The sequence below is a fragment of the Nicrophorus vespilloides genome, unplaced genomic scaffold (assembly GCF_001412225.1).
Source record: "Nicrophorus vespilloides isolate i.1.1-1 unplaced genomic scaffold, Nicve_v1.0, whole genome shotgun sequence".
NCBI lineage: Eukaryota > Metazoa > Arthropoda > Insecta > Coleoptera > Silphidae > Nicrophorus > Nicrophorus vespilloides.
Window position 1 is genome coordinate 61,632 of NW_017096774.1, and position 27,775 is coordinate 89,406.

At 33.9% G+C, this 27,775-nt stretch overlaps 6 protein-coding genes across 6 annotated transcripts; 4 read left to right on the forward strand and 2 right to left on the reverse strand.

The window, feature by feature from the left end:
• Positions 1-196: 196 nt before the first annotated feature.
• Positions 197-783, reverse strand: LOC108558114 (U6 snRNA-associated Sm-like protein LSm7). Its single transcript, XM_017914923.1, has 2 exons — positions 651-783; positions 197-567 (listed from the first exon to the last, which is right to left on the reverse strand). Exons 1-2 carry the CDS (start codon positions 675-677, stop codon positions 253-255), a joined length of 342 nt encoding a protein of 113 aa, XP_017770412.1. The 5' UTR covers positions 678-783; the 3' UTR covers positions 197-252.
• Positions 784-1,368: 585 nt separating this feature from the next.
• LOC108558104 (eukaryotic translation initiation factor 5A) lies at positions 1,369-3,096 on the forward strand. The gene is made up of 4 exons (XM_017914911.1): positions 1,369-1,457; positions 2,266-2,547; positions 2,614-2,852; positions 2,926-3,096. The coding sequence occupies exons 2-4, from the start codon at positions 2,346-2,348 to the stop codon at positions 2,965-2,967; spliced, it is 483 nt and encodes a 160-aa protein (XP_017770400.1). The 5' UTR covers positions 1,369-1,457; positions 2,266-2,345; the 3' UTR covers positions 2,968-3,096.
• Positions 3,097-4,092: 996 nt separating this feature from the next.
• LOC108558116 (dehydrodolichyl diphosphate synthase complex subunit DHDDS-like) lies at positions 4,093-5,194 on the forward strand. Its single transcript, XM_017914924.1, has 3 exons — positions 4,093-4,328; positions 4,379-4,629; positions 4,680-5,194. The coding sequence occupies exons 1-3, from the start codon at positions 4,228-4,230 to the stop codon at positions 5,111-5,113; spliced, it is 786 nt and encodes a 261-aa protein (XP_017770413.1). The 5' UTR covers positions 4,093-4,227; the 3' UTR covers positions 5,114-5,194.
• A 1,046-nt stretch (positions 5,195-6,240) lies between these two features.
• On the forward strand, positions 6,241-11,075 carry LOC108558096 (dehydrodolichyl diphosphate synthase complex subunit DHDDS-like). The gene is made up of 6 exons (XM_017914904.1): positions 6,241-6,344; positions 6,398-6,627; positions 6,702-6,959; positions 7,922-8,012; positions 10,219-10,469; positions 10,525-11,075. Exons 1-6 carry the CDS (start codon positions 6,241-6,243, stop codon positions 11,031-11,033), a joined length of 1,443 nt encoding a protein of 480 aa, XP_017770393.1. The 3' UTR covers positions 11,034-11,075.
• A 746-nt stretch (positions 11,076-11,821) lies between these two features.
• On the reverse strand, positions 11,822-13,116 carry LOC108558110 (dehydrodolichyl diphosphate synthase complex subunit DHDDS-like). The gene is made up of 2 exons (XM_017914918.1): positions 12,672-13,116; positions 11,822-12,615 (listed from the first exon to the last, which is right to left on the reverse strand). Exons 1-2 carry the CDS (start codon positions 13,033-13,035, stop codon positions 12,128-12,130), a joined length of 852 nt encoding a protein of 283 aa, XP_017770407.1. The 5' UTR covers positions 13,036-13,116; the 3' UTR covers positions 11,822-12,127.
• A 622-nt stretch (positions 13,117-13,738) lies between these two features.
• LOC108558147 (dynein heavy chain 3, axonemal-like) lies at positions 13,739-27,715 on the forward strand. Its single transcript, XM_017914968.1, has 25 exons — positions 13,739-15,625; positions 15,681-15,871; positions 15,922-16,106; positions 16,168-19,682; positions 19,733-20,065; positions 20,116-20,322; positions 20,381-20,593; positions 20,649-20,834; positions 20,892-21,118; positions 21,173-21,347; positions 21,400-21,876; positions 21,935-22,095; positions 22,141-22,401; positions 22,453-22,618; positions 22,675-24,627; positions 24,686-24,822; positions 24,957-25,131; positions 25,185-25,391; positions 25,448-25,655; positions 25,708-25,958; positions 26,015-26,172; positions 26,224-26,572; positions 26,632-26,840; positions 26,896-27,106; positions 27,419-27,715. The coding sequence occupies exons 1-25, from the start codon at positions 13,820-13,822 to the stop codon at positions 27,713-27,715; spliced, it is 12,258 nt and encodes a 4,085-aa protein (XP_017770457.1). The 5' UTR covers positions 13,739-13,819.
• Positions 27,716-27,775: the final 60 nt, after the last annotated feature.

Below are 27,775 nucleotides of genomic sequence, written 5' to 3' on the forward strand. Positions count from 1 at the left end.
AGTAGACCACCCACATAGCACATTCACAGTATATTGGTATATTCAACTTGTTTACGCCATGATCAATCATATTCTAAATATTAAACGACGATACAATATAAACTGGTTAAATGGTACATTGGAAATCCAGCAAAATGGAAATGTAAACAAGGATAATTGGTTTTTAAATATGTATAGCAAAAACAGAATAAAATAATAATGTAAGAAAAAAATATTTATTTTAAAACAAAAGTAGTAAAGAGTGTAAACTAATTATTCTTGAGATATGAAAGGATTCTGTATGGACTCCATACCATCAACTGGACAAATTAGGACAACACTTGTGCCTCTGCAAACAACTAAACCTAAAGGTCTGGTGTCTTCTACTAATTTGTATGGGTCATCAGGGTCTCTCAAGTACTCAGTAGTGTTGTCCAATACTAGATTCAGAAGTGGATCATAGCCTTTCAAGATTCCAGCAGCTTCCCTTCCTCCAGCAAATTTAACACGGATGTTTTTCTCCAAATACTTGGATAAGTCTAAAATCGATTCCTTGCGTTTCTTCTCTTTGTTATCAGACTGGGAATTCTACAATTGTTACAAGAATTAAATTAATATGTGCTTGTAAAAACAAATTAATATAAACCGAAAAAAAATATATTTCAATTCACCTTGGACTTATCACCAGACGAAGCCATCTCCAACGATTACAATATAACTAAATAGAATATAAACACAAATACTATTCAAATTTTTAGGTTAATTCTAACGTAGCGGCGGATATTGTGAACTATTGTCTTCTTCTTCTAGCCTAACTTGTCTGCAAAAGTAAATGTATGCAACTTAATTTGCACCTAAAGGTACAAATAGAGAATCCTATGTAGAGATTCCATATTAAATTATTTTATTCGACTATCTATTTGTACGTTTAGGTGCAAATTAAGATGTTAAAGTCATTTTGTAGTTTTGGAAATAAATTAATATTTTTATTTTAAACCAAATATAAATGCGAATGAAAGTAATAATCTCTTTTTTGTTAAGTGTAAATTATAAATGTAATTATTGTAAATTATGTAATTTGTATACTTATAAATTCGTCATATTTAACAATTTGTAGTATTTATATAAGTTTACTTATGTTTTAGTTGTTATATTTACTTTAATTGCTATTAAATTCAAATGTTCCGCGCTTTTATTTTGACAGATAAATGTATTAAAATCGCAATTTATGTATAATGTTAACATTTGAAAATCGTTTATTTACTAAATATAATATAAAGAGTGCCGTTTTTGATTGCTATTAAGTAGAATTTGTTTAAACACAATTTACAACGTTTTGTAATTCCCGCTTTGTAGAGTGTACGCATGCGTTCAAGTGGTTGTGCGTCTGTCAAAACAGTGTTTCCCGTGTATATTAATATTATATCGCGCATGCACATAGAAAGTCTTTTGGGACAAGGTTTCCATCTTGATCACATGTGAGTACAAACCTAAAGCATTTTCGTTGTAATTAACGCAGTACATTTTTTGCAATATTTACTTAAAGACGTGTTTAGCGACGTGTTAATTGTGTAAGTAGTTGGAGAAGTTTTGTCATTTCGTATTTTCGCGAGAACACCCTTTGCTTCGATGCGTGCCTAACATATATATATATACATGTTCATAGGAGGCAACATGAAGCATTTTGTGCTTCGATAGTGATTTCTTCTACATCATCCGAATTCCCATGGCAGAAACTTGAGAATTGATGGAAATCGGCATTTGTTTATCTCATATTCACATTGTTATCTTACAAAGTCAGGTTATTTTCGTTCTTCTTTTTTCTCTCGCCGATGTGTGGGTTAACGGTTCAATGGACATGTTGCCGCGTGGACAAATGTTTAGCAAATTTTTCGATGCTGCACCGAAAACAGCAAATTATCTAACAAAAACCTAAAATCGCGAACGATTCAAACCAAAATGTAACCTAACATAAGGTCAACACCCATAACCTAGGGTCACAGACATCACTTGTTTTTTTTTTAACCTATGCAAAATTTATGACACTGTAATGCACTTGGTTATCTGTGATCAACTGATAAATATTGTATTAGCAATCATACTTGAAATTGTTGCAGCTGTTAATTGGTTTTATTAATTTTTATTTTGGTTCCTTTGTTTTAATGTTACATTCATGACCTTTCCTCCAGTGACAAATCTACTTTAGCATATTGCATGTGTGATGTATCTGTTTGCTTTTAAACAAGTTCTACTTTATTGATTAAAAATATTTTTATTTGATTTCAGCTTGCAAGACTTTGAGCAAAAACATTGCTACAAGTTTTTTTTTGGTTTTATTTTGACGAAAAGTAAATAAAACAAATAAAATGGCTGATATGGAGGATACCCACTTCGAGACTGGAGACTCTGGCGCTTCTGCCACCTTCCCCATGCAATGTTCCGCTCTGCGTAAAAACGGATTCGTCATGCTCAAAGCTAGGCCATGCAAGATTGTGGAAATGTCCACCTCCAAAACTGGCAAGCACGGTCACGCCAAGGTCCATTTAGTCGGTATCGACATCTTCTCTGGTAAATACTAAATCCCAATTAATTATACTGTCAAGCAATGCTTAAATGTTTGTTTATATTGTATAGGCAAGAAATATGAAGATATCTGCCCATCCACCCACAACATGGATGTCCCACATGTAAAGCGTGAGGATTATCAATTAACTGATATCTCAGATGACGGTTACCTTGGTTTGATGGCTGACAACGGTGATTTGCGTGAGGATCTTAAAATCCCAGACGGCGATGTTGGTGCCCAATTGCGCACTGATTACAATGCCGGCAAAGACATTTTGTGCACCGTACTCAAGTCCTGTGGTGAAGAGGTAAGTGATAACTCTTTAACTTACGCGCTTTCATATAAATATTAAACGTCTCTTTGTTCTTCGCTCTTTTCAGGTAGTAATTGCAGTCAAGACAAACACTGCCTTGGACAAATAATGTCTGGTGGGGGTACCCTTGTCACTGGATGGGTGTGCGAGGGCTCGATGATAATAATAACATCTTTTGGACCCAACTATTAAACTACAGCTTACAAAAAAAAACATAATATAACATTATAAATAAATACAAACCCATTTTACAACTGCGACACTACGTATGCATATACATTTAAATATATATATAAATATATTTAGGAACAACAATATTTACGAAACAAAATATATGCGTACTTGTGTTTTGTCCTTAATTTTTATTTTATTTAAACAGATTTTGTTGTTGTTTGCCTACCCACCCTCATTATTTTTTTTTTAAGGAAATCATTTTGATTTTGTCCCCTTATTGAATAAACAAATTCTTATTAATTTAATATTTTTTTCTTTGATATTATTTTTTTACAATTGATATTTGTAAATAAATAAATGGGATTTATTTTTTCATATAAACAATTCGATTTCTGCTTGCAATAATGATGAGAGAAGGTAACGATGATTCTAATGGTGAAATAAAGTTAACAATATTAATTGGTGATTTACACGTTATAGTTAATATTCTTAATTAGAAGCCCATTTAGTTATCTCTTCTGTTGTTGGATGCTAAGCGACTCAATATCAAATGATTAGTTAAGGTGCGTTGTATGTGAATACATCGTCTCTGTTTTAAAGTACTTCAAACGAGTACAATCATTGCAAATCTAAAAGATAAACTTATCTATCACTGTACTGCTGAGAACTTTAATAAACTGTAACAATCCTATTTATAGAAATAGTACTATTTTATTATTTATTACTTATTTTATGTTAACATTAATAAATTTCTCCCTATAAATTCACAACTTTAATGAGAGTATTTTTCTCTGTCTATCTCATTTCTATCTAAAGTGCATTTTTATCGTTGCTTCAAATGACAAAGGGTATCACTAAATATGTAATATCAATGTTTTATCAAATTGTAGAATAGAGCCAGCAATTTACTTCAAATTATTTTTAGCAGATGTTTTTTAATATCCATTTTATAATTGTTCATGGTTCTTTATCACTGATAATTCAAAAAGTCTTATTGTTAAACACAATTATAAAATTAAATTAGACTATGTCTTATATAATAGCATAAGTGGATAGCATACATTAACTAATAATACTAGTTCGTATAAATGAATCTTATGGCTGTTTAATATGAAACTAATTTGTGGACAAAGTACAAAGTCTTTATTGAATCATATATAAGAACAAATTCTCAATAATCCTACAGACGACGAACATGTTTCAACATATAACAAGTTTACAGAGCTTTTGTTTGAATGTTATCGGAATGGGTCCGCTTCCAAATCACGTGGCCTTGATTATGGATGGAAATAGAAGGTATGGATATTCATTGGAATACATAATAATCAAATATATTCAATTCCTAGATACGCGAAGAAATTACAGAAGGATACAAAATATGGACATAAAATTGGATTCCACAATATACCGCATATTTTTCATATGTTCAATTCATTAGGTGTTAAACATATGACGGTATACATGTTCAGCATAGAGAATTTCAAAAGGTCTCCAGTTGAAATTGAAAATATATTCTGCGTGACTGAGGAAGTATTACAACTGTTTTTGGACAACGTCGTTGAGCTGAATCGAATTGGCGCTTGCATCCGTTTCATAGGTCATTCTTAATAAATAACTGATACATTTATAATTAAACTCACTTTTCAGGAAATGCCAAGTTGATACCAAAAAATCTCCGACGAATCTTCTGTAAATTATACTTGAAGACCAAAGATGCTGCAACAAGTTACCTGAACATCGCATTCTGTTACACATCTCGCGAGGAAATCACACATTCTATTAATTCCATATCGATTGGGTATCGAAGAAATTTAATTCAAGATGAGGATATTGATGAAAATCTTTTAACTTCTTGCTGTTATCTTGAAAATCCTAAAGTGGATTTGTTAATTCGTACATCCGGTGAGGTGAGACTGAGCGATTATTTGTTATGGCAAACGTACGACGCGCAAATTATGTTCTTGGGTTGTACCTGGCCGGAGTTTGGTTTCTGGCAGATTTTATATTGCATGCTGAAGTATCAGAGGAATGTCAGTTGTTCAGAAGCGATTGCGAAGAAGCAATCGAAATTGCAAATGTGAAATGGCAATTTGTTGAAGAGCATAAAGATCAAATGTTTATATCCATTGTAAACTATGCTTATGAAACATAAAAATTTTGAAAAAAAAAATATATATATTTTAGATAAAAATGATATGTTTAAAATTTTACCAAATAAAACTTTTGAGAATTGATCCAGAATGGTTAAATCTAAAATATTATTTTATATGTATATAGATTAGCAACAGGCAAACAAAAGAGATTTCCAACTCTGAGAAATCTTTTATGTATATAGATTTGAATACAAAATACTTAAATATGAATTGAATAATTTTTTTCTTTAACAAAATATATTTTGTAACGTTTAGTTAGTGAATAAGTAAATTCTTTAATGTAAGTAAAATTTCAAATAATTTTCAGGGACGAGGACAGAAATATGTAAACATCTGATGCACATTTTGTAATATTCATATATTATCGAATTCGAGAAAGTATCTCAAGCAATTAATCGAAGGGGATATGTAGACAACATATGTAGTTTTTGGTGACTATATTATCAGATTTACAAACATTAAGTAACAATATACCAAGAGAAACATCAGAAAACGACTGATATTATGAACTATATCATTACATGACTTATTTAATTGTTACCAAAGATACTTCTGGAACTGAATAGTACTGATTTCAATATTTTATTTTCTTAACTTCAAGATTTGTTTACATCCCACTCCTTTCATTTACGGTCTATCAATATGCGCTCGGGTGTACTTTGTATATTTGTATCGTGAGCTTCCATATTTGTTTATCTGCACATACAACGTACATGTTTCCACAATTATAAACTTAAATAAATTAGAAGTAAGTCGAGATAGAAACTTTTATATATTGTATATTTTTATATCAAATTGGCGTCTGTCCTTTCGTTTGATAATTTTACGATAATTGTTAAAGAATTATAACTTGTTTATTCTATAATAGATGTTTCCAGACATTGTTCCTTTTTTATTGTAATTTCTTTATTCTGAAAATTTCAGATTTACTAAAGGAATATTAGCTTAAGTGATTTAAGCAAATATCTATAAATTTTATCAAATATAATAATTAATTAAACCGAGACTTAAGGACCAAATCCACTTATCCAATCTACATATCCCCTTGCATAACAATGGATCTTAAAATTATACCTTTGATGCAGAAGTTGTGCTTGGATGTTATTAAGATAGGACGCATTCCGAATCATATGGCTCTAATTCTAGATGGAAACAGGAGGTTAAGAATTGCTTAATTAATTAGTAATATTGATTACATTTCTGTTAAAACAGGTTTGCTGCACGGTTTAATGAAGGATCTTTATTTGGAAATACCATCGGCTTCGATAGATTGTTCGAAGTTATTAAAATAACACGATACCTCGGCGTTCGATACTGCACAATTTACATATTCAGCATCGAAAATTTTAAACGATCCAAGGATGAAGTTCAGAGTCTCTTTGATCTAATCGAAGAGAAAATTATCTATTTTCTAGAAAACATCAATAAGTTAAAGAAGATGGGTGCTTGTTTCAGATTCTTCGGTGCATTATTAAAAATCATGATCATTTTCAATAACAATAAATATTTTTTTTAGGGAATCATTCTTTGGTTCCGAAGAAATTGTATAGCATGATGAGCAAGTTGTACTTGGAGACTAGAATGGGAACAGATTATTACCTCAACATCGCATTTGCATACACTTCTAGAGATGAAATCGCATATTCTATTAACACGATTGCCAATGGCTTGAAAACCAAAGATTTAACTGAATTAGACGTTGATGAATCTCTTCTGAATGCTTGTACTTATTTAGGTGACTTGCCGAAAGTTGATTTGCTGATACGGACTTCAGGTGTGACACATTTCAGCGATTTCCTTCTGCTGCAAATCTCGAATGCTCGCATTATGTTCATAGATTGTACATGGCCAGAGTTCACTTTCTTCAAATGTTTATATTGTATAATCAAGTTTCAAAGAAGTGAGCACTTAGTTGAAGAATCTAATAAAAAACAATGGTCTAAAGCTTGTATGGAATTTCAAGAGAAATGTAAAACTGAATTTTTTCATAGAATTATTCATAGTTTAAAATAAAGAAAAACACGTTTTGTTATATTGTTATATAAGAACATTATTATGTACATTGCACATTGTAACCGATATAACTATGTAATAAAATACAATTGATGATAAAATGTATTTAGTAATTAATATGCACATTTTGTAGATACATTTAATTACAAAATAAGTCATGGTTATTTGCAAAATAATGTTATTCATATATATATGAAATTCTTCTTTTCTTCAGAATTTTTGTAAGATCACAAAGTAGATTAGAATGCAGTTAGATTAAGAAAAAAAATATGTTAATGAAGTCTTCGTGCAACAACTAAATTACTTTAACAACTGTAACGTCGTTAATTCAAATTTATAAACTCTAGACCATTTTCTTCACATACATGTATAATTTAAAAAACACTTAAAATAATTTAATGTAATTAAAAACTTCAATTAATGCAAAATAACAATAAAAATGTACGAAAGACATAATTAATAAGAAAATGATTATTTTGAATGCACTTATTCAGTTATTAATATTAATTGTATAGCGTGAATTAAATGACAAGTATTTAGAAGCTAAGACGTTCTAAGAATTGTTTATCTTTTTATGTAATTAAATGTTTTTCTATTGAAGAAAATTGGTTTAATGTACAAAGAAATTATTAAGAAACATTACGATACAAGAATATTAATAAGTTTAAGTATATAAGGAAGTGAGATGTAGACCATTTAGTTGCGCAATAATGATCTTTACAGAACCATCGTGGCTACAGAAGTTTTACATGAATGTTTTAAATAATGGTCGCATTCCTAATCACTTAGCTATAATTCTCGATGGAAACAGAAGGTAAAAGAAATATAATTATTAAATACTGGATGATCATTTGCATTTCTGCATTTATATTTGTAGATATGCGGCACGCATGAACAAAGAAACACAGTTTGGTCATCGTGTAGGTTTTGAAAAAATAACCGAAATTTTTAACTTTACCCGTCACCTAGCTATTCGATACTGTACAATATACATCTTCAGCATAGAAAATTTTAAGCGATCACCAGATGAAGTTAAGATTTTAATGGAGCTAGCCGAAGAGAAATTTGATGAATTCCTGAAGAATATCCATGAATTTAGGAATCTAGGAATTTGCGTTAAATTCTTCGGTAGTGAATTTACGAAATGTTTTATATTTTTAATAATATTTGTTTATTCTTATAGGAAATCCATCCATGGTACCAAAAAAATTGTACAGTAAAATGTGCAAAATACAAGTGGAGACTAGAATGGAAACAAAGTATTTCCTAAATTTCGCATTTGCTTACACGTCGAGAGATGAAATCACTCACTCGATTAGCACGATTTGTAAGGGTTTGAAATCGAAAGTAATAACTGAATCAGACATTGATGAAAGTTTACTGAATGATTGTACGTATTTGGGTGATTTGCCGAAAGTGGATTTGTTATTAAGGACGTCGGGTGTTGTCCGTTTGAGTGATTTCCTTTTACTGCAAATTGCAGATGCTCAAATTATTTTCATGGATTGCACATGGCCAGAGTTCAATGTCTTGAAATGTGTATATTGTCTAATTAAGTATCAAAGATGTCAGCATCTAGTTGAAAAGTCTAAACAACATCAATCGACTAAAGCCAGTATGGAATTTCGAAAGAAATGCAAAGATGATATTTGGAAAAACATTAAACATTCAGCAAACGAAATTATCGATTAACTATTTCCTATAATAATTGTATTTTTTCTAATGGACGTTGCAGTATTTCAATTATTTGATATATTCTTCATTTTGTAATTAAATGTAAAGTAATTATAATAATATTTGTTGCAACAGTAAAAAATATACATTATCATTCACAATAATGTTAGTAATAATAAAACAAAAGATTGAAACAAAGGTCTTTCTGCCAGCTACTAATGTTTATTGGGCCTAATTGTATGTATTTATTTATAAAAATAATCATTTAGTTATAAAATCATACACTGTTCTGCTATATAACATTGTATGACTAGGTCCGAGGATAACATCAAAACGAACACGATCTAGAAAATTATCGGTATCCTTCGGGAATCCTTGGAGGTACCATCTGTATTCGACCCCCGCACTGCGCTTCAGAGTTCGACTCTATAATTTCTTCAATAGATCTGCTCCAATCTAGGAGCAATAACTACGACTTTAATACCGCCGAATCAGACACAACTTTCTGACTTAAAAGTCTAAGTTAATGTTGTTTGACTGTATGATGTAATTTATTTATTTGTTGAATTTTTATATATTTGTCTATTCTTATTGGTTTATTTGATAGTTTGTCTATTGTACTTGTTGATACTTGTACCTTATAACAGCTCCTATATGTTTTTTGAATTATATATATATATGTGTATTTAATATGACATTGACTGGCTAAATACACTCCATTGTGCGAGCTAAGTTACACTTCCACTCTTGTTCAGAGTTGAAGAAAAAGAACAAACAGAAATAATTTCAAGAAAAATTCATAACATGTGTTACAATAAACTTCCATATGTTAATTCAAATAATTTGATTTAATTAAATACTCAAGAGTAATGCAAAATAACAATGCAATGCACATATTCAGCTATTAAAATGCACTCACTTACCTTCTGGAAAGTTATTAATAAAATTAATTGCATAACGTGAACTGAATGACAAGCAATTAGAACAATTCCACAATAATGTTCTACGAATTATTATTCATCTTATATAAATAAATGTCTTCATATTAAAAAAAAACTAAATGGGTTTAATGTACAATGTACATGTTTATATTGCGTTATAAATAATACTACTAAGTGACTTGGTTTTTAGTATAAAAACGAGACAAGAGATGCAGACTATTTAGTTGCGCAATAATGATCATTACAGAACCATCGTGGCTGCAGAAGTTCTGTATAAAAGTTTTAAATAATGGACGCATTCCTAATCACTTAGCTATAATTCTCGATGGAAACAGAAGGTACAAGAAATATAATTATTAAATACTGGATGAGATCATTTGCATTTCTGCCTTTTTTTTTTTGTAGATATGCGACACGCATGAACAAAGAAACACAGTTTGGTCATCGTGCAGGTTTCGATAGAATAACCGAAATTTTTAACTTTACCCGTTACACAGCTGTTCGATACTGTACAATATACATTTTCAGCATAGAAAATTTTAAGCGATCACCAGATGAAGTTAAGATTTTAATGGAGCTAGCCGAAGAGAAATTTGATGAATTCCTGATGAATATCGATGAATTTAGGAATCTAGGAATTTGCGTTAAATTCTTCGGTAGTGAATTTACGAAATGTTTAATATTTTTAATAATATTTCTTTATTCTTATAGGAAATCCATCCATGGTACCAAAAAATTTGTACAGTACAATGTGCAAGATACAAATGGAAACTAAAATGGAAACAAAGTATTTTCTAAATTTCGCATTTGCTTACACGTCGAGAGATGAAATCACTCACTCGATTAGCACGATTTGTAAGGGTTTGAAATCGGAAGTAATAACTGAATCAGACGTTGATGAAAGTTTACTGAATGATTGTACGTATTTGGGTGATTTGCCGAAAGTGGATTTGTTATTAAGGACGTCGGGTGTTGTCCGTTTGAGTGATTTCCTTTTACTGCAAATTGCGGATGCTCAAATTATTTTCATGGATTGCACATGGCCAGAGTTCAGTTTCTTGAAATGTTTATATTGTCTAATCCAATATCAAAGATGTCAGCATCTAGTTGAAAAGTCTAATCATCATCAATCGACTAAAGCCAGTATGGAATTTCGAAAGAAATGCAACGATGATATTTGGAAAAACATTAAACATTCATCAAAGGCAATAATCGATTAACTATTTCATATTGTAAATTACTTTTATAGATTTTCGAGGAAATACAAGGTTTTTAAAAAATATGATAAAAATAATAATTTGTTCAATCTGTATAGCAATTACGAATAAATTATTAAATGAAAGAAAAAACGTTGACATTGAGATCCCAAGAATAATAAAAACTTGAATTGATTTTTACTATATAAACGAGACTAAGTTCGTAGTCCACTTAGTTTTGTAATAATGGTTAATAAAGATCTACCATTGGTGCCGATCTTCAAAATTGGACGCATTCCTAAGCACATAGCTCTATGGAAACAGAAGCTGTTGTTGGTTGATAAAACAATAGATCAAATTATTTGCAGATGTGTTATTATAGATATGCGGCACGCATGAAGAAAGACACAGTTCGGACATCAAGTCGTGTTTGAAAGAATCCTAGAAATTCTCAATATAATCGATGTTCGACGCTAGACAATATATATATATATTCAGTATAGAAAATTTCAATTTTCTAGTCAGTAAGGAATTTGTAAAAAAAACACAATGATGACATTTTGGAAAGAATTGAAAATTCTGCAAAGGAAAAATTCTAAACAACCTGCAATTAAGTTGTAATATGTAGGAAATGTAATGGTTAACTTTTAGTTTAAAGTGAATGCTAATTATATTTTTTTTTTATAAATATCTTTTTTATAAATATTTTATTGAATTTATTAATCAGAGATACTGATATTATTTTAATATTACATAAGATACTTATTGTATGAGATACGAGGATTTGACTAAAATAAATTCTTATTTTCTATTATCAAGTTACTAACAATATACTTATGTGAGAGACGTGAACAACAAAAACTAATAAAAGCGAGTATGCAAATTTGCAGAGGATACTAATATCAACAGTAAAAATACACGAAACATTATGCAACAACAGTGTTTATTTAACAACATTTTTTTCCGCTTACTTTTATAAATTTCAAGTCCAGATTGAAATCATAAATTGTAATAAATTAATATTGTCTATGTAACATAATTAGAGATAGAGGAATTATTTATACATAAGTTTAAATGAAGGTAATCATGAATAAATTATGGTAAACATTGAGTGTGTCTCAACTGGCGTAAATTTCCAATTGTTTCAGTCTTCTTTCTTCCAGCCCTGCCATTGTTTTACCCCCTTTCGGTTCCTTCTCTAAGCTTTCCCCAACAAGTTGCATGTTCTTGTAGCATCTTTGGTACTGGAAAATGCAGGCAAAGAAATGCCAAACACTGAAGTCTGGCCACAGGACATCAGTGAAAATAACATTGGTGTTCCAAATTTGCCACAATAAAAAGTCACTGAACCTAACTTCTCCTGATGACCTGATCAGGATGTCTGGCCTCTCACTCTCGCTACTGTACATGCAACTTGAAATTAAATCTGAGTCTATTTCTTCTGCATCTAAATCACTAGTTGCTATAGTCTGCATGGAATTTGTTATTTCGTCTCTTGATGTATATGCAAATGCCACATTCAGGAATGATTTGTTGTTATTTTTAGTCATTAACACAGCTTGAGCAATGGACTTCCTTAAATCCTTTGGAATTAGATTTAAATTACCTAAAGAACATGAATGTTACAAATGAATTAAATGGAGATTTTTTTGTTATACTTGCCTATAACTCTGATGCATACACCATTCTCATGCAACTTATCCTTTTCCTCAAGTATCTTTGCATATTTTTCTTTGGCCAGTTGCATGAGTGTCTCCACCTCCTCTTCGCTTCTTTTAAAATTTTCAATGCTGAAGGCATACACTGTGACTTCTCTTACACCCATTTCGCGACACCATAGCAGGGTTTCTGCTAATTTATCAAAACCTCTTGTGTGACCAACAGCTTTGTTCACATTCTGCTTGCTTGCATACCTTCGATTGCCATCCATTATGAAAGCTATATGTCTTGGTATAGGTCCACATTTTAGTATGTTTATGAATAACTTATGATACCAAGCTAAGGAGTTTTCGACGACCCAAGACATTGTTTTCAAATAACAGAATAATATCAGGTGATTTCATCAGACTTTTATAACCTCAAATCTTGACGTGTCTACTTAGTATCACAAAACGCTAACTTCAATTTGCTTGAAATAATTTGAATCATTTTGAACTTTGAAATGATTGCTGATACTTACAAAAATGATATAAAATACACTATTACAGACTGGCAATAGATATAAAACATCAAATTAGATTATATATTAATACAAAAGTAAAATAGTACACTAATAATCAATTTAAAACTATTTTATAGTAATAATTAATATATAAATGTGAATACTTTTATGATGAAAATTAAATTACTTAATTAATGAAACAAATGATATAATAACCATTATACACTAGAAATTATTATTCTTGATAATCATTTACTTATGAAATATATAAATAATAAATGATGGACACTTAAATGTTCGTTTCGACAAATAAATTAATAATTACAAGAATAATTTTGTAAACTTTAATATCTTCCTTTTTTATTCAACTTAATGAAAATAATGTAAATATTCAATATTAGACTCATCTTAATGTTTATTTACATAAATTAACTTAATAAATGTATTATCTTTATTATTTCCCAAAGAATTTTAAAATAAAATTTCGATTATTCCGATGGATGCCGAAGTCCAATTTAGAATATGTATTGATTTTCTTGGTAACTAAGCAATAATAATATTTGTTTGTTGATGCCTGACATTGACAAAGACTGGTGTTAGTTTTCATCATTTTACTCTATTTTATTCATTGCAAACATTTTGAAATAAAATGGGAGCAAAACTTCCAGAGTGTGATAAATATGGAAGAAAAGTACCACCTATCTTACCGTGGATGCCCAAGGTTGCTCCATACGGCGAAGAACCACCTTCGTTTTTCGTGAAACGCGCTTACGATAGTGTTGAATTTCCTCCGCTGTTCACAAAAACGTCCATACAAAAGGGCGTTCCGCAGAAGGACATATACGAATATTTTAAACCGAGTGAAACTATCGGCGCTGCGTACACTCCTTCAGCTATGCCCTTGCGAATACAATGCATGCCACCGAGACGGAGAAAAATTAAATTGTCTGTGTTGGACGAGAATGGCGATCTTCAACATCCTCCGAAGAAGACCAAGCAGGAGGAAGAGGAGGAGCAAAAGAAACTGGAGAAGATACGAAAAAAGAAAGAGGCACAATTATGTGGTACAGTTACTCTCGGAGATCTCATGAGTGGTAAGTATTGGCGCGATAAGGAGGAAGCGAAAATGAAGAAGGAAATGAGAAAAGAAAAGAAGCGATTAGCTGAATTGGAAGCTCTGGAAAGGAAGAGGAGCAGCGGTAATGGAAATTTGGAATATCTTCAAGCAGAATTACCAGTGGATCCGGATGATCAAAAGAAAATGCTAATCGATACTGCCGAAGAAGACATGAACAAAGAAGTTTACGAAGTAGATTTGGAACGCATTAAATATTACCTTACAACTGGAATTTCAGAGGATGTAATTGAACCGTACAATTTTCAATATATTTTATACGCAAAAACTCTAATTCCCGAGAAATACAAACTTTTAAAGTTGTATAATGCTGTTATGGATAGTTATGTACCGGAATTGACTGAAATGTACGATTTATATATGAGAGAATGTTTATTAGAATACATTTTAAACGATCCTTACGAATGGAAACGTTTAAAAATCGATAGTTACCCATCAAAATATCCGACGATGTTAATAAGAGCTCCAGTGCCTTGGCATATACAGTATGTAGTTGGAAGGCAATCTTTGGAAAGGAGATTCTATTTAGGGAATCCTTTGATTCTGGCAATCAGAAAATTATGGCAGGACGAGTATCAATTTCTTTATATTCTACCAATGTCGAGAATAAACGAGGATGTTCAATTCCCGTTGGACACCGAAGTTTTCGAGGAGAAAGCTAGCCAATTATGTGCGGAGATTCGAACGAAAATTGAAGTAGAATGGATGAGAGCCTGTGCTGATCTTTGCTTACAAATGAAGAACGTATGGAAACCATACGCGCCTTTAACATCAGATGACAGCGTTCAACTTATAGAAGGATACTTTAGGTGCATCAACTCGTTGATGTCTTTGATGTTGCGGAGATTGGTTTGGAGGAGTTTGAAGCATTTCGTAGATTTCATTGTAAAATTCAAAGATGGAAACGATTTCGGCGATACATACGAAGACAAAATATTAAATAATCTTCCAGTTATAAAAATTGTAGCAAGGCCGGTTCTTGGTACAAACAAAATTAATTTATTCCCAAATCCATTAAAAGTCGGAAAGATATTCGTTAATTGCGTGATGAAGATTTTGAGTGTTAACAAAAACATACCGCGACTCGAAACAATACTGTTTCCAGAGTATAAAGACAAGAAAACGTATTTGCATTGTGTTAACGAAAAGGAGGAGGACGTGAAGAAGTTAATCGAGTTTGTCGAATTTTGCTTCGCTCCGAACGTTATAGGACCACTGAATTACTTGAAAATTTATGAGGACTATTATTACATTCAGAATGGTGAAGCCGAGAAAAGTTTATTGGATTTCATGGCACTAGATCCTATGCCCTATTTAAAAGTACGTTTTTATAAAGACTCTTTGATTCATTAATATTTTCTGTAATTATTTTCAGGATTTTGCCAAACGCATTGAAAGATACAACGAAATTAAAAAGGAAATAATATTTATAAGACGATCCGTCTCATTGAATTGTATCAGTCTGGAATGCGGCGAATTGAACGATAGCTTATACAAAATTATTGATGATTTACGTTTACATATCGTAAATTACTTTATCGATAAAAGCCACAACCATAATAGAATGTAATTACTTATTAATTATTTGGTACTTATTATAATTGTTTTTTTTATAGGATTTGTGATACGTTCGATCAAATGTCGAGGAATGTTAGCGAAACGCCTGAAACCGTACAAGAGCTAGTGACCTTACAGAATTACGTAATTGAGTGCAGAGATGTAACAATGTATAATATTCGTGAAAAGATTCGTCAAACTGCCGAAAATCTAAGCTTCCTGATGAATTTTGCTCATTTGACTAGTACGTGATTGGTTAAAGTTTATGTTAACATTGCACTTGATTAATTAATGTAATATTGTAGGTGAAGATATTCAGTTAAATGTTCGCGTATTTCTGTGGCCGAAAGATATGGAAAATGTGATTGAATTGGCTCTGCAGAGACTGAACATGAAGCGAGACCAGGCGGAGCTCGCACTTAAAGCTAAGAGGACTGCTTTCGAGAGTAAACTCAAGAAACATGAAAAGCAATTGGTTGCATTTAAGAAAAAAGATCCTCCTATTCTAACAATGGAAGAGATGGAGGAAAACACGGATATTGTGGAGAAGTTGGTACAGAGATTAATGGAGGATAAGGAAGAGGCGGAGCAAATTAATGCCGAGGAGCAGTTGCTCGATTATGATCCTTCTCCGTTTACCAATTTATATCAAATGTTGGCTACAGTTGATCCATACGACAAATTATGGCATACCATTTTAGCTTTTCACCAGCAATACGATATATGGTATTATGGGTCGTTTAAAGAATTGGATGCTGATGAGATTACAGAAGAAACTGAAAATATGTGGAGAACTTTGTATAAACTCGCAAAAACTCTGCACGACAATGCGGGCGCTCGAAGAATATCGGAGATGGTTCGAGCCAAAGTGGAAAAATTCAAACATGTTTTGCCCGTTTTGCAGACCGTCTGCAATAAAGGTCTTCAGGAAAGACATTGGTCTCAGATAAGTGAAATAATGGGAGTTCAACTGGTTATAACTGAAGAATCAACATTAAATGACATGATAGAAGCCGGAATGCCTAGATTTATTTCACAATTGGAAGAGATCAGTGGTGCGGCAACTAAAGAATACGCATTGGAAAGGAATCTGAGGAAGATGAAGGACGAATGGGAGGAAATTAGATTCGAATGTTTACCTTATCGAGAGACTGGCGTTCATATACTTTCAGCTTTGGACGATATCCAAGTGATGTTAGATGATCATATTTTAAAAGCGCAAACTATGCGCGGTTCGCCTTATGTAAAAGCATTCGAAGCTGATATGCAGTCATGGGAGGATAAGCTTATAGAAATGCAAGATATTTTGGAAGAGTGGTTGACATGTCAGGCAACTTGGATGTATCTGGAACCAATCTTCAGTTCTGAAGATATCATGAGGCAGATGCCCACCGAGGCTAGGAATTTCAGGCAAGTCGACAGAATTTGGCGTACTATTCAAAACAATACAATACTGGACACTCGAGTTCTCGTAGCTACTGAGTTTAGAAATATGCTGGGACAGCTAAAAGAGGCGAATGGTTTATTGGACGAGATCCAAAAGGGTCTAAATAATTATTTGGAAAAGAAACGCCTCTACTTCCCGAGATTTTTCTTCTTATCAAATGATGAGCTTCTAGAAATACTTTCCGAAACCAAAGATCCGTTACGTGTTCAACTTCACTTGAAGAAGTGCTTCGAGGGTGTTAATCTTTTGAAATTCATTGATAATAAGGAGGTGATCGGAATGATTAGCGCTGAAAAGGAATATGTGCCTTTTAGTGGACGAATTTATCCTCACGAAGCTAAAGGAATGGTAGAAAAATGGTTGCTGCAGGTAGAACATTTAATGATTTCTTCTATGAAAGATATCACTGCAGACTCGGTAAAAGCATATGCATCCACCGATAGATGTGATTGGATATTAAGTTGGCCTGGGCAAATTGTCCAATGCGTAGATTGCATTCAATGGACAACGGAAGTTACCAAAGCTATATTAGATAAAACACTAAAAGAGCAAGTTAATCTTTGCACGGTTCAAATCGAGCAGAGTGTGAAATTGGTGCAAGGTAAATTAGAGTTGGGACATCAAATCACTATGGAGGCATTAATAGTAATCGATGTGCATGCTCGAGATATTGTAATGAATTTGCGGGACGCCAAAATCGATTCAACAGCTGATTTCTTATGGATTTCCCAGATGCGTTACTACTGGTTTGATTATAATGTTGTAGTATCAATGATAACAACTGATGTTTCTTATGGATTTGAGTATTTGGGAAATTACGGACGATTAGTAGCGACTCCTTTGACTGACAGATGCTTCAGGACTTTGATGGGAGCGCTGAAATTGAACTTGGGTGGAGCCCCAGAAGGACCGGCTGGAACAGGAAAAACTGAATCCTGCAAAGATTTAGCCAAGGCGGTTGCTAAGAAGTGCGTTGTATTCAATTGCTCCGATGGATTGGATTACAAAGCTCTTGGAAAGTTCTTCAAGGGTTTGGCGCAGGCTGGATGCTGGGCGTGCTTCGATGAATTCAATCGTATTGAAGTAGAAGTGTTATCAGTCGTAGCACAACAAATTTTAAGTATTCAAATGGCCATTGCAGCTAAACTGGATAAGTTTGTTTTCGAAGGAACAGAAATATCTTTAGATCCGTCTTGCACTGTGTTTATAACTATGAATCCTGGTTACGCTGGACGCCAAGAACTGCCGGATAATTTGAAGGTACTCTTCAGAACAGTAGCAATGATGGTTCCAGATTATGCGATGATTGGCGAAATTTCTTTATACTCGTACGGGTTTATAATGGCTGCAAGTTTAGCGCAAAAAATTGTCCACACTTATAAACTATGCTCGGAGCAGCTTTCTTCCCAAAACCACTATGACTACGGCATGAGAGCCGTGAAATCAGTATTGTTGGCTGCCGGTGCTTTGAAACGATCCTATCCGCAATGTAACGAAGCTCAATTGGTGCTCAGAGCTATCGTCGATGTGAACCTACCTAAATTTCTTGCAGAAGATATACCTCTGTTTGAAGGCATTTACTCAGATCTGTTTCCAGAAATTGAATTACCAAAGTTCGATCGTGGAGAATTGATCGACTATTTGATGAAGGTGCTCGAACAAAAGAATCTACAACCAACTCCATTTTTCGTTGAAAAAGTTATGCAAATTTACGAGATGATTCTAGTTAGGCACGGATTAATGATAGTCGGAGATCCCATGGGTGGTAAAACTTGTGCGTATCAATCGCTTGGTGAGGCTCTGGGACAGCTGTCGCAAGATAAAACTGCAAAACTGCACGAAAACCGTGTAGTGTTCAGAATCATCAATCCCAAAGCTATAACAATGGGTCAGCTGTACGGCCAATTCGACCCAGTCTCTCACGAATGGTCTGACGGTGTTCTTGCTACTACATTCAGAGAGTTTGCAAACGCTCAAACGTCTGATCGTAAGTGGATACTTTTTGATGGACCTGTTGATGCAGTTTGGATAGAAAATATGAATACAGTATTGGATGATAACAAGAAGTTATGTCTGATGTCAGGTGAAATCATACAGATGTCGAATAAGATGAACATGGTCTTCGAACCTGCTGATCTTGAATTCGCTTCACCTGCGACAGTCTCCAGATGCGGTATGATCTATATCGAACCAAAGCAATTAGGTTGGACTCCTCTGCTTGATTCCTACAAAGTGAAATTGGAAAAGATTTTACTGGCAGAGCAAATGGAACTTATCTTGGAGTTGATAAACTGGCTCGTTCCTCCTTGCTTCTATGAAATCTTTCATCATTGCAAAATGTTCATCGAGACTTCAACCATTCACCTATTCCACGTAAGTAAATATAATTAAAAATTAGAACTTTTGACAATTTGAATTTTTAGACTTTCACGCGTTTATTGACTTGTATTTTGGTGGATGAAACACAAGTGAGCACAATATGGCTTCAATGTATGTGCTTATTTTGTTTGGCCTGGGGATTAGGTGCTACTCTCACTTCGGATGGTCGAAAACGCTTTGATGTTTTCTACCGGAAAATGCTTTACGGAGAAGATAAAAAGAACCCTAAACCGAAGACTTTCAAATTGACAAAAGCACAGCTATTTCCCGAAAGGTCCATAGTTTTTGATTGGATATTTGATAAGAAGAACAACGGAACTTGGATTTCATGGTTGGAAACGGCGGAGAAATTGCAACAAATTGCTTCGAGTGCTGATGTATGAATTCCATTTGATTTTGATTTCGAGACTTCATTATTGATTTTCAGCCCAACAAATTAATTATACAAACAAACGAATCTTGCTGCCAGCAATATTTTCTGAAAACTGCTTTGGCTAATAACATTCCAGTTCTATTCATTGGTCCGACTGGTACAGGAAAATCGGCGATTGTCGTTGATTATATATATGCTTTGCCTAAAGAGAAATTTATGGCAAATATTATAAACTTCAGCGCGAGAACAAGTTCAACAATGGTGATCAAATTAAGTTTTCTACCAAAAATATAAATGGTAAAATATATTTTTTTTGCAGACTCAAGAAATTATTATGTCGAAATTGGATAAACGCAGAAGAGGAGTATTTGGTCCATCCATGGGCAAAAAATGCGTACTTTTCGTCGACGATCTTGGAATGCCTCAGAGGGAACAATGGGGAGCACAACCTCCCGTGGAATTACTAAGACAATGGATCGATCATGGACATTGGTTCGATAAAGATACAAGCATGTTGCAGCTGATTGATGTTGTAAGTATTATTGATACTTTTAAATCTTCAGATGACTCTAAATTGGTCATATTAGATGTTCGTAAGCGCTATGGGACATCCTGAAGGAGGTCAAAATATGGTAACGGGAAGATTCTTGAGACATATGCTGATAATATGTCAGGATTGCTTCGAAGATGTGACACTGAATAAAATATTTTCTACGATATTAGAATGGCATTTCGCTAAAGGCTACGAAGAAACAGTTTCGAGGCTTGCAAAAGTATAAACTACCTTTATTTTATTCAATAAATCATTAATTATATGGACTACATTTTAGATGGTAGTGGCTGGAACTATGGACGTGTACAAAGAAGCCATGCTTACCTTTCTTCCAACACCTTCAAAATCCCATTATAAGTTTTCTTTGAGAGATTTTGCACGAGTAATTCGAGGTGTCCTCATGATCCCACCCTCGAAAATGAATGATCCTGATAAACTAATACGATTATGGATTCACGAAATATACAGAGTATTCCATGATAGATTAATAGATCAAAATGACAAGTACAGACTATTAGTTGAAGATATATGATTTATTTTAAAATAATTTTCTTTTAGAAATTCCTTATTCGAAATAGTTAAAAGAGGTTGTTACAACGGATTGAGGCAACCAATAGATAAAGTTTTAGCTGAATTGGTACCTGATGGAGAACAACTTAACGGAGAGCACGTTAGAAATTTGTTTTTTGGTAACTATATAGAGCCAGACGCTGATCCAAAAATTTACGATGAGGTAATCATTTGTTTTCATATTTTAAAAGTCATAAATTCTATGCTTATTATAGATTGTAGATTTGGATTTGTTAACCGAGAGGATGAATTACTATTTGAGCGAATATAACTTGCTGACCAAATCTCCTATGAATCTAGTATTATTCAAATTTGCGATTGAGCACGTGTCGCGCGTATCTCGAGTTCTTCTCCAAGAAGCTGGACATATGCTTCTTGTGGGAATCGGTGGATCCGGAAGGCACAGCGCCGTTAAATTGGCCGGATCAATGGCAGAGTATGCAGAATACGAGATAGAAATGTCTAGGAATTATGGAATGTTGGAATGGCGTGAAGACATAAAACGTCTGCTTTTAAAAGCCGGTTGTGAGGGAAGACCAATTGTGTTTCTGTTCAGCGACACTCAAATCGCTTCAGAAACATTCACAGAAGATATAAATCTTATATTTAACACAGGAGATATACCCAACTTGTATCAACCCGATGAGAAAGGAGACATTTTGGAAAAGATGCAGGCGATTGCCCGAGACGGAGTATTTTCGAATTATTATTAATTGGATTTGTGGAATTAACTTTCTGATTTTTTTTAAGGGGAAGAAAATTGAGAGTACACCTTTTGCTTTATACAACTTTTTCATCGAAAGGATAAAGCATAATTTACATGTAGCGTTTGCGATGAGTCCTATCGGAGATGCTTTTAGGATGCGTTGTCGTATGTTTCCATCGTTGATTAATTGCTGCACTATTGATTGGTAATTTGTGAAATACTTATGATGTTTTGCTTAACTTGCTGACAGGTTTTTAGAGTGGCCTGACGATGCATTGGAGAAAGTAGCCACTATGTTTTTAGCAACGATGGAAGTTGAACAGGAACTAATGGAAAATTGCGTACTTATGTGCAAGAATTTCCACACGACCGTTGAACTCGCTGCGAATAAGTTTTTCAAAGAATATCGAAGAAAAACGTACGTCACTCCAACATCGTACTTGGAGCTGATACAAACTTTCAAAAATGTATATTTCCTTAAGGTCGATCAGATTACTTTAGCTAGAGATAGGTAAATCGTGAAAATTTCTTTAAATAAATTAATTAATTAATACTTTCGTAGGTATTTGACTGGTTTGGAGAAATTGGATTTTGCAGCAGGACAGATTGGAATAATGCAAGAAGAATTGCATGCATTGCAACCTCAATTAGTGGTAGCTTCCATGAAAACTGAGAAGTTGATGATCAAGATTGAACAAGATACTGTTATAGTTGAAGCTAAGAAGGAGGTAAAATTAGTGAATTTTAATTGATAGTATTTTCATATATTTTATATTTATATTAGATCGTTGGCGCCGATGAAGCATTGGCTAATGAAGCTGCTGCTGCGGCCCAAGCTATAAAGGATGATTGCGAATCTGATTTAGCCGAAGCTATACCAGCTTTGGAGGCTGCTCTTGACGCTTTAAATACTTTGAAACCTGCAGATATTGTTATCGTTAAATCTATGAAGAATCCTCCATCTGCCATTAAATTGGTTATGGAAGCAGTATGCGTGATAAAACAGATCAAACCTGATAGGAAACCGGATGTATCATCTGGACGAATGGTGGAGGATTACTGGGGACCATCTCTACGTTTACTCTCAGACATGAAATTCTTGGAAGGTCTAAAGACTTTCGACAAAGATAATATACCGGCTCCAGCCATGAAAAAAATTCGGGAAAGGTATATGCCTGATAGGGAGTTTGATCCCGTTGTGGTGAAGAATGTATCAACTGCTTGTGAAGGTTTATGCAAATGGGTTCGAGCAATGGAGGTCTACGACAGAGTCATCAAGATAGTTGCACCCAAAAAGGCTAGTTTAGCTGTGGCGGAAGGTGAGCTTGCTGCGCAAATGGAAACTCTTAATGTAAAAAGGGCCCAACTGCAAGAAGTCAGTGATAAATTGCAAGCGTTGAATGACGAATTTGCAGCAGAGACAAAGAAGAAAAAAGAGTTGGAAGATCAAATAGAGTTGTGCTCTCAGAAACTGGATAGGGCCGAGAAATTGATCGGTGGATTAGGCGGTGAAAAGACTAGGTGGTCCGAAAATGCAAAACAACTCCATGGGCTCTTGGGAAACGTCATTGGAGATGTGCTGTTATCCTCTGGAGTAATCGCTTATCTTGGACCTTTCACTGTAAACTACAGACAGGACTTAATTGCAAATTGGAATGTGTACTGCACCGAACTGGACATTCCCTGTTCAGAATCATTTTCTTTGGTTTACACCATGGGTGAACCGGTCATCATCAGAGCTTGGAACATATTTGGTTTACCAGTAGATAATTTCAGTATCGAAAATGGTATCATATCCACGAAAGCGAGAAGATGGCCCTTAATGATCGATCCGCAAGGACAAGCCAACAAATGGGTAAAGAACATGGAAAAAACAAATAATTTGATTATTATTAAATTAACCGATGCAAACTACTTGCGTTCAGTGGAAAACGCCATAACATATGGAATACCCATGCTGCTGGAAAATATCATGGAAGAAATTGATGCCGTTCTGGATCCGGTTTTAGTGAAGAACATTTATAAACAGCAGGGCGTCTGGTACATGAAACTATGCGAAAACGTACTCGAGTATAACCACGATTTCCGATTTTATATAACGACGAGATTAAGAAACCCGCACTATCTACCAGAAGTGGCGGTGAAGGTTACACTATTGAATTTCATGATTACGCCTCAAGGTTTACAGGACCAGCTGCTCGGGATAGTCGTGGCCAAGGATAGGCCGGAATTGGAGGAGAAAAAGAATATAATGATCGTCGAAGGAGCAAAGAACAAGAAATTGCTTAAGGAGATTGAGGATAAAATTTTGGAAGTCCTCTCTTCATCCGAGGGAAATATCCTGGAAAATGAAAAAGCCATCAAAATTCTATCGTCGAGCAAGATTGTGAGCGAAGATATTCAGGAGAAGCAAAAGATTGCATCAGTCACCGAAAAGGAAATTGACAATGCACGAAATCTTTACGTACCTGTCTCGAAGCACAGTTCTATACTTTTCTTCTGCATTTCCGATCTTGCAAACATCGAACCGATGTATCAGTATTCTCTGGGCTGGTTCATCAACTTATATAATCAATCAATCATGAATAGTGAACACTCAGATAATTTGTGTGTGCGCTTGGAGAGTCTAAACAGTTACTTTACGAATAGCATTTATAGGAACGTCTGTCGATCGTTATTCGAGAAGGATAAATTGATATTTTCCTTGGTTCTTACAGTCGGCATCTTAAAAGCGCAAGTAAATAAAATGAGCCAAAATTAGTACTATCTTTTTTAAAACAATTTGTTGTGTTTAGGATAATATAGATGATGAAGTTTGGACGTTTCTATTGACAGGAGGAGTAGCGCTGCACAATCCCTACCCAAATCCAGCTCCTAAATGGCTTTCCGATAAATCTTGGTCTGAAATGGTTAGAGCAAGTAATTTACCCGGGTAAGTAATTCTAACTATTTTCAATATTATCTTTCAACCATCTATAATGCTTTCTGTAATTGATTGAATCTTTATTTTGTTTGTTAATCAATACAGAAACATTTACTAATATGTTTTTAAATTAAATAATTTAGCTTGGAGAAATTACATTTCTACGTAGAAAAGGATATCGAAGAATGGAAGAAATTCTACGATGCATCCAATCCTCACGAGATTCCGTGTCCAGCCCCATTCAATGGTTTAACGAAACTTCTTCGGTTGGTTGCAATTCGTTGTATAAGGCCTGACAAAGTTGTACCAGCAGTGCAGGTAGACCTTACATCACCAAATATCTGCATTGTTATTGATGTATTGTTTTAAAGAGTTACATTGTCTCAGAGATGGGTCAAGCCTATTTAGAACCACCACAATTCAATTTGGAGGAGTCTTACATGGACAGCACATGTTGTACTCCACTGGTGTTCATCCTTTCGCCAGGTTCAGATCCGATGGCTGGTTTGATTCGATATGCAGCAGACAAAGGAATTGATAAAACCAGTCTCTTAACAATTTCGCTGGGACAAGGACAGGTGAATTATTGTATTGATTAGTAAGAATTCACAATTATCTTTTTTTCTTTGAATAGGGTCCAATTGCATCCAATATGATAGATATAGCTTTGGAAAGTGGGCAATGGGTTGTTCTGCAAAATTGTCATTTAGCTGAAAGCTGGATGCGGGAGTTAGATAGGATTTGCGATGAGGTCATCGTTCCGGAAAACACCAATGTCAATTTCAGATTGTGGTTAACTAGTTATCCATCGAAGGCTTTTCCCGTTTCCATTTTGCAAAATGGTATTTAGTACACCACTAATTCTTTGATTTTTGTTGAGAATTTTCTTTTAAGGTGTGAAAATGACAAATGAGGCACCGAAAGGTCTGCGACAAAATTTGTTGCGATCCTATACCTCGGATCCTATTTCAAATCCAACCTTCTTCAGCGCTTGTCCACATTGGCATGCTTGGCAGACCATGCTATTTGCTTTATGCTTCTTCCACGCTTTGGTACAAGAACGCAGGAAGTTTGGACCTCTCGGTTGGAATATTCCGTACGAATTCAACGAATCAGATTTGAGGATTAGCATCCTACAGTTACAGGTAGATATAACTGTCATTGATTTGCGCTAATTATATAAATCTTGACTTAACTTTAGATGTTCTTAACTGACTATGACGAAGTGCCGTATGAAGCTTTAACATACCTTACCGGAGAATGCAATTACGGTGGACGAGTGACTGATGACAAAGATAGACGTTTGTTGATGTCCGTTCTATCCATATTTTATTGCCAGAATACTGTTAATACAGCACTGTGAGTTAAATTAAGAATTTCCTTAAACCCAACTAATTTATGTTTACTTAGGTATCCTTTTTCACCGAGCGGTACTTATTATGTACCTCAAGATACATCATACACAGGAATTGTGGATTATATAAAGCAACTGCCGATAATTCCTTTACCGGAAGTTTACGGTTTGCACGAAAACGCTGATATAACTAAGGATAATCAAGAGACTGCAATTTTATTGAACGGAGTGATGTGCACCCAAACTCAAATAGCTGCTGGAGGAGGAGGCGAAGATTCTCAAGAAGCAATCATTGCATTAGCAACTGATATTTTAGAGAAGATTCCTGAGCAATTCAACATTGAAATGGTCAGTGAGATGTACCCCGTTATGTATACCAATTCGATGAACACCGTTTTAAAACAGGTATAGATTAGAAATGATGAACACAAACAAACATCGATAACATTGTACATTGTTTTTAGGAATTAATACGATTCAATCGATTGACGATTGTGGTGAAAAGGACTTTGGCTAATATCATAAAAGCCGTTAAGGGATTGGTGGTAATGTCTTCGGAACTGGAGGAACTTCATTATTCTTTAACTGTTGGTAAAATTCCTGCATCCTGGTTGGCAAAAAGTTATCCAAGCTTGAAGCCTTTGGGTTCTTACATACAGGATTTGTTGGCCAGGTATTCTTTAAACAAATTAAATGAAAATGATGATTTTCTAAATTAATTTATGCAGATTAAGTTTTCTACAAGACTGGATCAACGATGGTCCTCCCATGGTCTTTTGGCTATCGGGATTCTACTTCACGCAATCATTCTTAACTGGTGTTTTGCAAAATTACTCCAGAAAAATGCACTATCCTATAGATCATATAGCTTTTGATTTCCTCGTCACCGAATACGAAGATGAAGTACCAGAAATCCCAGAAATTGGTGTTTATTTCAAAGTGAGTATACAATTTTTTTTTCTATTTACACACACAAAACAACACTGTTACAAATACATTTATTTTAACTAAAGCTTATTGATGAAAACAAAGAGGAATTTGATGAATTCGCTGCAGTAAGTACTATGACATTTTTCATTTATTTTTGTTAATTATAAATTGTATTTATAAAAATGCAGCAATGTAGGAAAAAGAATGAATGTAGTGTATTCATTTGTGTAAGTATTCAGCAGATCAAATTTGTATCAACTTAGAATTCGGAATACATTAAAATGTATGTGTAAAAAATATACTAATTAATTAATACTTTAGGGCCTGTTTTTGGAGGGTGCACGCTGGGATAGGAAAGAAAAATATTTGAATGAATCCTATCCAAAAATCTTATTTGATACCCTACCAATCATGTGGTTGCAACCAGCGTTAAAAGTTGACATAATTCCCAGGAAATCTTACATATGTCCCATTTACAAGACCAGCGCAAGAAGAGGAGTATTGTCTACGACCGGACATTCTACGAATTTCGTTATGCTCACCAACTTTGATACGCCGCTTCCAGAGCGTCACTGGATCAACAGAGGTGTTGCTTGCCTCTGTCAATTGGACGATTGAAGCTGGAATAAATTGTATACTTTTAAAGTGTCTTTTATTACAAAAAAAAAATCATTTACA

Bases quoted from the DNA above. Each gene is read 5' to 3' on its own strand.
- LOC108558114 (XM_017914923.1), bottom strand. From the start codon at position 677: ATGGCTTCGTCTGGTGATAAGTCCAAG. The intron at 568-650 runs GTGAATTGAAAT...TAACAATTGTAG, and splicing joins CGTCTGGTGATAAGTCCAAG to AATTCCCAGTCTGATAACAA.
- LOC108558104 (XM_017914911.1), top strand. From the start codon at position 2,346: ATGGCTGATATGGAGGATACCCACTTCGAGACTGGAGACTCTGGCGCT. The intron at 2,548-2,613 runs GTAAATACTAAA...TATATTGTATAG, and splicing joins CGGTATCGACATCTTCTCTG to GCAAGAAATATGAAGATATC. The intron at 2,853-2,925 runs GTAAGTGATAAC...CGCTCTTTTCAG, and splicing joins TCAAGTCCTGTGGTGAAGAG to GTAGTAATTGCAGTCAAGAC.
- LOC108558116 (XM_017914924.1), top strand. From the start codon at position 4,228: ATGTTTCAACATATAACAAGTTTACAGAGCTTTTGTTTGAATGTTATC. The intron at 4,329-4,378 runs GTATGGATATTC...TTCAATTCCTAG, and splicing joins ATTATGGATGGAAATAGAAG to ATACGCGAAGAAATTACAGA. The intron at 4,630-4,679 runs GTCATTCTTAAT...CTCACTTTTCAG, and splicing joins CGCTTGCATCCGTTTCATAG to GAAATGCCAAGTTGATACCA.
- LOC108558096 (XM_017914904.1), top strand. From the start codon at position 6,241: ATGGATCTTAAAATTATACCTTTGATGCAGAAGTTGTGCTTGGATGTT. The intron at 6,628-6,701 runs GTGCTTGTTTCA...TATTTTTTTTAG, and splicing joins CAATAAGTTAAAGAAGATGG to GGAATCATTCTTTGGTTCCG. The intron at 10,470-10,524 runs GTAGTGAATTTA...TTATTCTTATAG, and splicing joins AATTTGCGTTAAATTCTTCG to GAAATCCATCCATGGTACCA.
- LOC108558110 (XM_017914918.1), bottom strand. From the start codon at position 13,035: ATGTCTTGGGTCGTCGAAAACTCCTTAGCTTGGTATCATAAGTTATTC. The intron at 12,616-12,671 runs GCAAGTATAACA...CATGTTCTTTAG, and splicing joins TGTATGCATCAGAGTTATAG to GTAATTTAAATCTAATTCCA.
- LOC108558147 (XM_017914968.1), top strand. From the start codon at position 13,820: ATGGGAGCAAAACTTCCAGAGTGTGATAAATATGGAAGAAAAGTACCA. The intron at 20,066-20,115 runs GTATGAATTCCA...ATTGATTTTCAG, and splicing joins AAATTGCTTCGAGTGCTGAT to CCCAACAAATTAATTATACA. The intron at 20,835-20,891 runs GTATAAACTACC...ACTACATTTTAG, and splicing joins CAGTTTCGAGGCTTGCAAAA to ATGGTAGTGGCTGGAACTAT.